At 38.5% G+C, this 12801-nt stretch overlaps 1 protein-coding gene across 9 annotated transcripts in view; it reads right to left on the reverse strand.

Moving 5' to 3' along the window:
- Positions 1-12801, reverse strand: part of RHOT1 (ras homolog family member T1) — an 85036-nt gene that overhangs the window by 56316 nt on the left and 15919 nt on the right. For all 9 annotated transcript variants that reach the window (XR_009553126.1, XR_009553127.1, XR_009553129.1 and 6 more), the window contains exons 2-6: positions 10807-10865; positions 4743-4824; positions 3000-3043; positions 2644-2697; positions 1909-1961 (exon numbers count right to left, since the gene is read on the reverse strand). Coding sequence is in view for 6 of the 9 variants with exons in the window: in XM_060203979.1 (XP_060059962.1) it covers positions 1909-1961; positions 2644-2697; positions 3000-3043; positions 4743-4824; positions 10807-10865 (292 nt within the window). In the remaining 3 variants the exon portion in view is untranslated. The remainder of the gene's footprint in view (positions 1-1908; positions 1962-2643; positions 2698-2999; positions 3044-4742; positions 4825-10806; positions 10866-12801) is intronic.

The following is a 12801-nucleotide window of genomic DNA, read 5'->3' on the forward strand; positions in this document are numbered from 1 at the left end:
ATTTATTTGTATGTGCCTCAGATGGTAGTGATGGGCACCCCTGAATAAGAACCACAGTGACAATAGCCCAAAGAAGTCCTGAGGAAGAATGTACATACAGCAAATACAAACTAAAGGTATATGGCCCAGAAAAAGGGTATTGTGAAATCCCAGATCTATATAATAAATAGACAACTCTGGAAGAAGTCAACTACAAGAAATTTAAGTATGTTCACATGATTCACAGGGTTAAAAAAATAAATAAAACCATATCCAAGAATGCACAAAAAGATCTTCAAATGCTTTAAGTTGTTTCCAGCTGATAATGAAATGGTCATGGAACCAGCCACAATAATATAAGAATGCCAGGCTAGCTTCACGGGCGGGAGACAGACGACCAGGGACTCATGGCTGAGCTGGGAAACAGTATCTCTTTATTCATGTGGAACGCAGCGCAATCTAAGCCATCTAAACTATCTATAATCACAATCCTGTCCTTATATATATACTCGCCAAGTAGGGTGGAAACAGGATGTGACGTAGAGACGGTGTAGGGACGGTTTAGTGAAAAGAGGCTGATGCAAATCAGGGTGTACTATGAGAGGGGGTGGAGCAAAAAGACATCATGAACCAGTGGGGATTAAACCAATGCCCTGCAGGCAGGGCAGTGCTTAGTTAACAGTGGTTATGTAAATAGAATACAGTGTTAAGCAGGGGGGATTAAACCAATGAAACAGAAGGGATTTTAGAAGCATACCAACACAAGAAGCTAACCTAGTAAAGCCCAATTATTTAGTGGTCCCAGATGGTGCTTTACACATTCTAGCAAAACTGTCTTCTCAGAAAAGTCTCTCCTAGAAACAGTTAATCAACAAGGAAATGAGGTGTCAGGAGCAGCCATGTACAAGAAATCTTCCAGTAAAATTGAAAATAATCTTTATCTGTACTGACCATTATGGTAGCCATTAGCCATAAGCAGCTACTGAGCATCTGAGATGTGGCTACATGTCTTTGAGGAAAGTAGAGCTCTAGTTTTATTTAATCTTACTTAAACGTAAAGTCACCACAACCAGCTAGAGGCTATTACATTGGACTGTACAGCTCTGGAGAGTCATTCTTTCCTTTCCATCTTCTTAGTAAATCACTACAAAGTTTAAAACCGTATTAAGAGAAACCTTCAGAGCTGTAAAATACAGCATAAACAATGCCACCTCAGTCACAATGTCCAGCCTTTGAACTGGGTCCTTCCTTTTAGTAATGTGTACACTCACCTGAATGTGCCACCGCCTGTGCCCCTCCCCGGCCCACCCTGCATAAACTCTTAAATGAAGATCTCCAGAGATTGTTAGAGAATAAACTACGAACATAAGCACTACTTTGTTAAGTTTTGAAAATAGTAATACACAACCAGGACAGGTATTATCCTCATCTCCACTTAAAGATGATCAAGTAAAGGTCCAAAGTCAACTTTTAAGGTATTTAAGTAACCCAGTCAGGTATGAAAGGTTATTCATTTCCCTCCATGTTCTGTGTTCTTAAATATAAAATATGGTCAACAGTTCATAACAAAGGACATGGTTCTTCCTCATCAAAAGTCAAGGGTCACACAGAACATATGTGAAAAGGAATTCTAAAGCTAAGAGTTTCCAGGCAGCAATCTGAGAAAGAGTTGATGTATGAAATTAGTGTAGTTTCAGATTTCTGTTTTATACTCTGTTTCCAAATATATGTGCTGCCTCATATAATTCTTGCTCCAAAAGGAGTGTGTATGAAACTGAGACAGACCTACCTTGAGAGGAAATGTGGCAAAATGGCAAACAACTAGTGGCTCTAAGTGAAGGGTTTACTAACATTTGCCATACTAGTTCTTGAAATATGCCTGCAAGTATGAAACTTTTCTACATACAAAGGTTGAAAAGAGAAAGATACCTGCTGTCTTTGTCTGTCCTTTCATTTATAAGAGGAATCCATCGACTTGTTACCTAAAATGAAAATTAACAAGAGCTAAGCCATGATGAAGATCTTTGAAAAGTACCCTGGAGGTCAGGGATATATTTCATTGATATAACATATGTATAAAGCCATAGACTCAATCCCTGGAAATTCATTTAAAAAAATAATAAGAAAGGAAGAAAGAAAGGAAAGAAGGAAGAAAGAATATTACTCTGGGCTGGCAAAACGGCTCACCTGAATAGTTAAGTACCCTGTTTTGCCATGTGTACAATTTGATGTTGTGGTTTCTTTCTCTCTCTGCCTCTGTTTGCTACTTCTATAAAATAAATATACCAATAAAAATAATAGCCCAGATCAGTGATGCCCCAAAGGGAAAAATTATATATCTTACATTGTCTGTAGATCTCTGAAATTCTTTTGTAAATTAAATTTTTAGTTAATTTTTAATTTGATAGGACAGAGAGAAAATTGGGGGAAGATAGAGATGGACAAAGAGAGAGACATCTGTAACTCTGCTTCATGAAGCTTCTCCCCTGCAGGTGGGAACTGGGGGCCTAAATCCAAGTCTTTATGTACTGTGACATGTGTGTTCAATGGGTGCACCACTGTCCAGCCCCCAGATCTCTATAATTCTAAACTGAGGATCAATTATAAAGCTGCCCTCTTTGAAGTTTAAGTAAATATCATGAGGAAAAAGTAACACATTCATACCTTATCAATAGAATGCTTGTTGTTAACAGCATAAACTATGCAGATGACATTAGCCTAAAGAAAAATTAACAAGTTAATAGAATTTTTAAATAATAAAAAAGTGAACAGTAGCATTTGAATTACAGTTAATTATACATTTGGATTAAAGTAAGAGCAAAACTTGAAAATACAAAGAAATAATTAGTCTCTAAGAGAAAAAAGTTACTAAGAACTATAGCACAAAGATGATACTCAAACTCAGTAAATACAACAAAGAATTACTAGGTAAAGGAATGAAAACTACTCAGAACCACGACTGCTTTCCCACCCTAAATAAATAAATAAATAAAAACTACTACAACTATTTTTTAACGCACCTGTGATATTTCTTGATGAAGTTGTTCATCACTCTGTTCAGCTTCTAAAAGTGATAAAGCAAAGAAAGAATTTTAGAATAACTAAAATTTTTCATAAAAAGAAAAAGTAATAGCCCAGCAGGTATATATGCAGCACCCATTTAATACCCCATAAGTAGTCCTCATCCCTCAAGTCACTTACATACTATAGTACACACTAGAGGTAAATGACAAGGGCAGACAAAAAGGAAAGTGTGGGACTGTGATAAGAAACTTGGCTAGCAATAAAAAGACACGTCTACAAGAGGATAACTCAGGCTTGGAAGAGCAGAGGGCATTGTGTGATAAATCTAGGCCAGTATCTGATCCAGAGTTGAAAAGGGTCAGGCAAAAGAGATCAGAAAACTAAGACTGGGAGGAGGGGGGAAGTGGTGGTACACTCTACTGAGTGTACACATTAACGTGTACAAGGACCTTGGTTCAAGCCCCTAGTCATCCCCCCTCACCACCTCCCCCCCACACACTCAAGGGGAAGCTTCACAAGCAGTGAGGCAGGGCTGTAGGTGTCTCTCTCTCTTTCCCTTTCTATCTCCCCTTTGCCCTTTCAATTTCTATCCTATCAAATATGAGATTAAAAAAATCTAAAAAAAAAAGAAACCCAAAGATTGTATACACACAGGACCAAAAGGTCAAGTGAAAATCTAGACATGACAAGCAAGAGATCTAGATAACAGAAATGAGTAATATTAACCAGGCGACTGAAACAAAACTGGGCCATGATAATGAAGAGTCAAGAATTCTTGCTCTGATGCCCAAGAGATAGCAATTGTGCATCTGACCCCCAGGGACTTAGGGTTAGGGGGGATTCAGGCTCAATCCCAAGCACCATGATAGGCCAGAGCTGAGCAATGGTTTGATATCCCTTTCTCTTGAAAATATTTTTAAGTCTAAATAAATAAAAATTCCCTTCTATCACCTTTCTCTGCCTAGAACTGGTTTCTATGGATGGATGTGCCTATATATCCCAGAGTTCTAGAAGAGGGATATAATATAGTTAAGATAAAGAAAAAACTAAATGGGTTGGAGATATAGCATAATGATTATGCAAAGGATTTTCATGCCTGAAGCTCTGAGGTCTCAACTTCAATCCCAGCACAGCCATAAACCAGAACTAAGCTGTAATTTGGTATCTGATTCTCTGTCTCTATCCTTGATTAAAATAAACATTTTTTTTAAAAAAGAAAAAAAAGGAAGAACAAAATATTATTGACATATTAACTTAGATCATCCTATATAAGTGTTCCAGCCCTGTTATTTCTGACATAAAACTAATGCTATAAATAAATCCAAAAGCATTTTATGTGCACCTGTGACAGGACCCTGAGTGCTTGACAACAACTTTAATCCAGGACTTCTCTCGGCAAACATATCAATTAAAGTGAAGCAATGATTTATCTACTATTTGCTATTTGTTAACCCTCCTTCCTTTTTATTATTATGGAACACAACTTTGTAAGTTAGGAAACAGAAATTCAAGATAGAGGTTTTGGGTGGGGTGTGGGTCGGTTGGGAGATACGAGGCACCAATAGTAAATGATTATTTATTGCTAAACAAAAAGAGCCAATCCACTTTGAACATTTTCCAGTGTTTCTGTGGAGGACTATTTAATTAGTTCTACAGCTTCACCTATAAAATATTCATTGTAATGTGAGTGCTTAACCAGGTATGCCACCGCCTGGACCAACCTACAAAATATTCATTACCTGAGTAATCTACGATGTGAGTTGGAACTCTCTCAGGAGTGACATCAGCTGGAATAGTGATTTCTTCTGCCCGGGGAGGAACCTTCATTTGCAAACACAGAAAAGAAAAGAAAAAACTTTGGATATTATCAATCAAACCAATTAACAAAGGACTAGGCAGTGGCACACCCAGTTGAGTGGCCATGTTACAATGCAGGACCTAGATTCAAGTCCACAGTCCCTCCCTGCAGAGGGGAAGTTTCACAGGTGGTACAGCAGTGCTGCAGGTGTATCTATCTCCCCCTTCACTCTCAATTTCTGTCTCCATGCAACAAATAATAAATAAAATAAAATTTAAAAGGATTACTTTAAAAAACAACTAAGATTATGTAAATGTACTTACATAGTAGCTCCCTTTATTGCTTAACATAAATATTGTGCTTTTTAAAATGCTTATTTCACAAACACTTAAAAAATTATTTATTTATTTATTTATTTATTTGATTGATTTATTTTTAACCAGAGCATTGTTCAGCTCTGGTTTATGGTGGTGCGGAGGATTGAACCTAGGACTTTGGAGCCTCAGGCATGAGAGTCTGTTTGCATAACCATTATGCTATCTACCCTCCACCCTAATGCTTATTTTTATGCTATAGCAAAGACACCAATATATATTAAAACATTACAAAACACTTTTTTTGTTAAAGGGCACATGTTTTGCATAGATTAGAAACATTTGCTGTGATACAGACTTAAATAGTACTTAAAGTAATTTTCATTTCATTTATTTCATGTTTGTTTTGTTTTTAGGCAGAGACAGAGACAGAAAGAGATCACAGTGCTGAAACTTCATTCAATGCTGTGGGGGTTAGGTTTGAACCTGGGGCAAGGCTACCCAGGTGAGCAACTTCATCAGCCCTAATTTGTCATTTCATACACTAGGTTGTTTTTTTTTAATTAATTTTTACATTTTTTAAATTTATATATTTATTTATTTATTTTACCAGAGCACTGCTCAGCTCTGGCTTATAAAGGTGTGGAGGACTGAACCTGGGACTTTGGAGCCTCAAGCACAAGAATAATTGATTATTTTTTTATTAAATAGAGACACAAAAAAGTCAAGAGGGGAGGGGAGATAGACAGGAAGAGAGAAAAACACCTGCAGTACTGCTCATGTATCCAGTACTCTAGCCACCCCCTATGCCACTAAAACAATAAAATCCTAAAATCCATTTCTACTAGATGACTGACTGACTCTATCAGTCTTATGCTTACTGGTTCCATCTTTAAAAAAAAACTGTATAACTTATTATTATATTTATTATTATTGTGTATTTATTGGATAGAAACAGTACCACTATAAACCAGAGCTAAGTAGTGTTCTCGCAAAAAAAAAAAAAAGCAAAAGCATACCAGATAGTTTTTCTCATTATGTGGAACATAGATAAGATAATCAAAGCTACACAACTCTGGGAGTGGGTGTGGTGAGTTGCACACACCTATCTGTGGGCGTGAAACTACAACCCTGAAATCTTATAATTTTATAAACCACTGCTAAATGACTAATAATAAAAATTTTGAATGTGCAAGCACCCAAGTTTAAGTCCTGGTCCCCAGCTTCAGGTGGGAAACTTCATGAGTGGTAAAGCACAGCTGCAGGTGTCTCTGTCTCTCTCCCACTCCCTATCCCCCTTTCCTCAATTTCTCTTTGTCCTATGAAATAAAACGAATTTTTAAAAAATTTAATCCTTGGTAAAAGAGTAAAATGGCAGTAATAATACCTTTAGGTAATGAAAGAATAAAAAGAAATAATTTTCATCCCATTAATATGAATTTCATTCCCTGTAACAATATCCTAACTTCATGGAACCTCAGGAAGCAATTCCTCATATAACTTCCAGAAAGTAAACAAACATACTGCCAGTAGCAATAAACCACCTTACTTTTGGTTGCATGACTACTTTTGCTAAGCTTCTCTCATCCTTTGAGATCAGCAAAAGTGAAATTAGTTTTAAATAAGGGAGGTAGATAACAATTTATTTTGGAGGCAGACAACACTAAAAGCTTTTAAATATGTATGTTAGAGGGGCTGATATTCAAAGTATAAAAAGAACTCACACAACTCAACAATATAAAAACCAACCAAATTTAGAAGAAAAAAAAAAGGGCAAATGTCTCCAGGTAAAGAAACACTTGTCCAAAAAAGTCATGCAGATGACCCACAAGTACATAAAAAATGGACAAGCTGTTATTTGGGACACAGCTAAGGCAGTACTGAGAGGGAAGTCCATAGCCATACAAGCACACATTAGGAAACAAGAAAAAACTCAAGTAAAAAAACCTGACTGCACACCTTAAAGACTTAGAAGAAGAGGAACAAATTAGTAAAGTCCTGGACCACTTGGAATGTACCTGAAATAAGACTTCCTAGCTTTTCCCAAAATAGAGACCCCCAAATCTCATCTGCCATAGTCTTACTATAGGTTCCTGATTATTAAACAATTTGTTCTGCTTTATATCTTAATGCTTTTCAGCCACCAAGTTGCAGATACTACCACTATGCCAACCTGACTTCCCTGGGCTGACCACCTCACCCATGAGTCCTGGAACCCCACCTCCCCAGAACCCCGCCTCACTAGGGAAAGATAAACAGGCTGGGAGTATAGATCCACCTGCCAACACCCATGTCCAGCAGAGAAGCAATTACAGGAGCCAGACCTTCCACTTTCTGCACCCCATAATGATCCTGGGTCTATACCCCCAGAGGGACAAAGAATTGGGAACTCTGGTGATGGGAATTGTATGGAATTGTACCTCTCTTATCCTACAATCTTGTCAAACATTATTAAATCAATTAAAAAAAAAAAGAGGAACAAAGGAATCCTAAAGCAACCAGAAGGACTGAAATAACTAAAATTAGGGTAGAAATAAATAACACTGAAAATAAGAGAACCATACAAAAGATCAATGAAGCTAAATGTTGGTTCTTCAAAAGAGTAAACAAAATTGACAAAGCCTCAGCCAGACTCACTAAAAAAGAAGACGACCCAAAAAATGGACAAGCTCACTTATCATTAGAGAAATGCAAAACAAAACCACAAGATTATTGTCAGATACCAGTGAGAACAGTTTATATCAAAAATACCGGAAACAACAAATGTAGAAGGTTATAGGAAAAAAATTATTGTACACTGCTGGTGGGAGCAGAGATACAGATGAAAAATAACATGGGGAGTCCCTAAAAAAAATTATGTCCCTATGTTCATAGCACCACTATTCACAACAGCCAAAACATGCAGTCAACTTATGCACAAAATAGATAATTAGAAATTCTGATGTATATGTAGAATACAACTAGGATATTTAAACATTAAATTGTGCCTTTCATGACAGCATGGGTGGAACTTGTGGTGATTTGTCAAACAATACAGTTTTAAAAAATGACAATTACTGTTTGGGTTTTTTTTTAAGATTCTTTTTTAAAAATATTTATTTTTTCTTTTTTGTTGCCCTTGTTGTTTTATTGTTGTAGTTATTATTGTTGTTGTTACTGATGATGTCGTTATTGGATAGGACAGAGAGAAATACAGAGAGGAGGGGAAGACAGAGAGGGAGAGAAAGATAGACACCGACAGACCTGCTTCACCGCTTGTGAAGCGACTCCCCTGCAGGTGGGGAGCTGGGGACTCGAACTGGGATCCTTACGCCAGTCCTTGTGCTTTGCACCACCTGCGCTTAACTCACTGCCTGACTCCCTGTTGTTTGGTTTTTCTACATATGATTTTGTTCACATATGTGATATAAATAGCCAAAGCAGGCCGGCAGTCAGCACTGGGATAGTGTACTTGCTTTGTCATGTATACTACCCAGGTTTGAATTCGGCCCTCACCAATCTACAGGAAACTTTGGTGCTTTGGTGTTTTTCTAGCTCTCTATCTTTATTTCTTTTTCAATCTGAAAATGGTCAGCTGGAACTGTGAATTCCCAGTGACAAAAAAAAAAAAAAAAAAGAAAAGAAAAGAAAAAGTGAAAAAATAAACCACCACCATCACAACAAATATATACACAGAGATACACATCCAAAGCAAGCAAACTAACAAAATACAGTAAGAATAATTCTTAGGGGCAGGGGTAGATAGCATAATGGTTATGCAAAGAGACTCTTATGCCTGAGGCTCCAAAGTCCCAGGTTCTATCCCCTGCACCACCATAAGCCAGAGCTGAGCAGTGCTCTGGTGTTTCTCTGTCTCTCTCTCTGCATCTCTCTCAAAAATAAAATAAAATAAATATATATACTATATTTATAAATATATATTTTATATATTTATAAGAAAATTTTTTCAAAAAAGAATAATTCTTAGGATGTGAAAAATATGGTTGATACCAAAGGGAAAGGGGAAAGAGAATGGGTGGAGCGGGCTAAGGAGGTCACGGTGATAATGAGGTGGCAACAGAACTTGGGAGATATGAAGCTGCACTCCAAAATTTTATAGCAAGGTAAATAAGTAAATTTTGACTTAAAAATTATGCATGAGGTTATGAGATAGCACAGCAGTTATGCACCAAATTTTTCATGCCTGAGCATCTACAACCCCAGGTTCATTCCCCAGAACCAAATAAGATAGAGCTGAGCTCTGTTTAAAGTGTGTGTGTGTGTGTATGCATAGTATATATGTATGCAATATATGTGTGGTAGAGATAGATATATAGACTGATTTCAGAATCCTAGAGTTCTACTGCTTCAAAAATCAGGGAAAGTAGATGGTAAGCAGAGATCTAGATCTGTTGACTTTTTACCCTAACTTCATCTAGAGGAAAACTCATGTTTTGTTTTCTCTTTTTTTAATTTTTATTTATTTTATTTATTTTGCCTCCAGGGTTATCACTGGGGCTCAGCACCTGCACCATGAATCCACTGCTCCTGGAAGCTATTTTTCCCCTTTTGTTGCTTCTTGTTGTTTTATCATTGTTGTTGTAATTGCTGTCATTATTGTCATTGCTGTCGTTGTTGTTGGATAGGACAGAGAGAAACTGAGAGAGGAAGGGAAGACAAATGGGGGAGAGAAAGATAGGCAGACACCTGCAGACCTGCTTCGCCGCTTGTGAAGAGGACCCCCCTCCCCCGCCCGCACAGGTAGGGAGCTGGGGGCTCAAACCAGGATCTTTAGGCCGGTGCTTGGACTTTGCACCACCTGCGCTTAACCTGCTACCTACCGCCCGACACCCGTTTTATATTTTCTACTTACAAGTTATACCTTTTTTTTTTCCTTTGCCAGAGCTTCACCATTCTGAGCTATTATCAAATTGAGATAGACAAGGAAACACACCACAGCACCAAAGTTTCCTCCAGTGTAATGAGGGTCAGGCTTGAGCCTGGATCATGTACACTGCAATGCAGACACAGGGATTTTCTCTTTTTCATCTGCTTCACTACCAACCACCCACACTGCCTCCCTCACCCAGGCCCCTAGAGACTTTTCCAGGTAGACAGACAGAAGCCATACTATATAGAAGCTTTCACCAGTGCCATGAGCCTGAATCTGGGACTTGGAGACAGTTCACGGGATGTGCACATTTCTTACCATGCATGAAAACCCAGGTTCAAGGCCCCAACCACCATGTGGGAGCACCATGCAAAGAGAAAGCTTCATGGTGCTTCTCCTTCTCTCTCACCCTCTATCTAAAGAGGGAGAGAGAAAAAGAGAACTCTTCGAGTGGTAAAATTATGTGAGTGGAGAGCCCCACTAAAAACTCTAACAGTAGTAGTAGTAGTAGTAGTAATAATAATAATAGGTTACACAGGTCAGTTCATCTCTCACATTTTCACCTTTCATTTTACAAATCAGACAACTAAGGTGCAGAGATTTGAGAAATGTCGTAAAGTCATTAAGTAGACATTGAAATGGAATCAGGTGAACTCAGATCTATTTCAAGTCTAACTCACAGACTCTATTACATAAGGAATGTCTTTTTAAAGTCAATATAAGATTTTTTAAAAAACACATGTGAGAAGGGGGCAGCATTTACTGTATTTTAACTCAATTCTTATAATTTCTAGATACAGGAAAGAAATAAACATGTTTACCTCTTCTGGGAATTCTTCACTGACCAGAGACATAATCAATGACGTCTTCCCAACTCTAGCTGTGAAGAAAAAATATATATACACAGATTACTTTAGCAAAATATTTAGGCTCTATATAAGCTCAAATCTAGCTGCCACACAGAAAAATCTAATGTTAACTACAGTCAAAGGCATCCAAATTAGCAACTGTTAGTATAACACTTAAAATTATAACTTTTGGAAAAAGAAGTATAACTTTTGGGGGTCAGGCAGTAGTACAGCGGGTTAAGCGCAAGTGGCGCGAAGCACAAGGACCGGAGTAAGGATCCTGGTACCAACCCTGGCTCCCCAGCTGTAGGGGAGTCACTTCACAGGTGGTGAAGCAGGTCTGCAGGTCTCTGTCTTTCTCTCCCATCTCTGTCTTCCCCTCCTCTCTCCATTTCTCTCTGTCCTATCCAACAACGATGACATCAATAACAACAATAATAATAACTACAACAATAAAAACCAAGGGCAACAAAAAAAGGGGAAATAAATAAAAATTTAAAAAAAAAAAAACTTCATACATGGGGCCAGGCAGTGACACACCTGGTAGAGCACACACATTACCATGTGCAAGGACTCAAGTTCATGATCCCAGTCCCTACCTGGAGGGGGAAGCATCACAAACAAGAAAGAAGCAGTGCTGCAGGTATCTTTCTCCCTCGACTTCCCCCTTCCCTCCCAACTGCCCTCTGTCCCTATAAATAATACTAATAATAATGAAAGAGAGATGCCACCAGGATTGGTGAAATCATATAGGCACCGAGTCACAAGGTTAACTCTGGTGGCAAAAAAATTAAATATAAATTTTAAAAACATCATACACATAAAATTTTTATATTTTATTGTTGTTGTTGATGTCATTGTTCTCAGATAGGACAGAGAGAAATGGAGAGAGAAGGGGAAGACAGAGAAGGGACAAGAAAGATAGACACCTGCAGACCTGCTTCACTGCTTGTGAAGCGACTCCCCTGCAGGTGGGGAGCCGGGGGCTCTAACCGAGATCCTTACGTCGGTCCTTGTGCTTGGTGCCACATGCACTTAACCCGCTGGGCTACCACCAGACTCCCTCATACACATAAATTTTTAAAAAGTACTTAATAAATATAGTCTCCTAGATTTTGTCTACACAAATCACAGTGGATCATAGTATTCACATTATTTCCAGTTTTTATTTTAATGAATTATGTATCTGGGTAGTAACCTATCCAAATTCTTGGAAAGGGGAAGTTACTATAATACTTAATGAGCATAAGAGGTTGTTGGGCAAGTTGAAACAGTTTTAGATGCAGAAAGTGGTGACAATTACACAAAATTGTGAATGAGAGGCTGGATAGATAGCATAGCAGTTATGCAAAAGACTGAGGTTCCAAAGTCCCAATTTCAATCCTCTGGTACCACTATAAACCAAAGTTGAGAAGTACTCTGTTGTATGCTTTACATTGGGTTGTTCTAGTTCTCCCCCGCCAAGAGAATTGGATCAGTCCAATTAGTTTGAGGCTGCTTGGCCCTGCCCCAAGGAACCCCGAGAGAGGGCCTGAGTTCCAGAGTTTGAGAGTTGGAGAGTGGCAGAGTGAGAGAGAGTGCTTGCGCCACCACAAAGAGGCAACAGAGTTCTGTTTGGTGATTAGTTTGGTTTAGTTTATGAATCGTTGTTCCTGAATAAAGAAATACAGCTTCCCTGCCCAGCCGTTGTCTCCGCGTCTCTGTTACCCGCCCGTGAAGCTAGCCGGGCCGGCTAGAGCCGCTGAAATTTTTAACAACAGTACTCTGGTTAATTAAATAATCCAGACAGATGAAAGTTGGGTGGTAGCTCAGCGGGTTAAATGCAGGTGGCATAAATCACAAAGACCAGCATAAGAATACTGGTTCGAGCCGCCTGCAGGGGAGTCGCTTCACAGTGGTGAAGCAGTTCTGCAGGTGTCTTTCTCTCCCCTCGTCTTCCCCTCCTCTCTCCATTTCTCTCTGTCCTAT

Source organism: Erinaceus europaeus, chromosome 12 (assembly GCF_950295315.1).
Source record: "Erinaceus europaeus chromosome 12, mEriEur2.1, whole genome shotgun sequence".
Lineage (NCBI taxonomy): Eukaryota > Metazoa > Chordata > Mammalia > Eulipotyphla > Erinaceidae > Erinaceus > Erinaceus europaeus.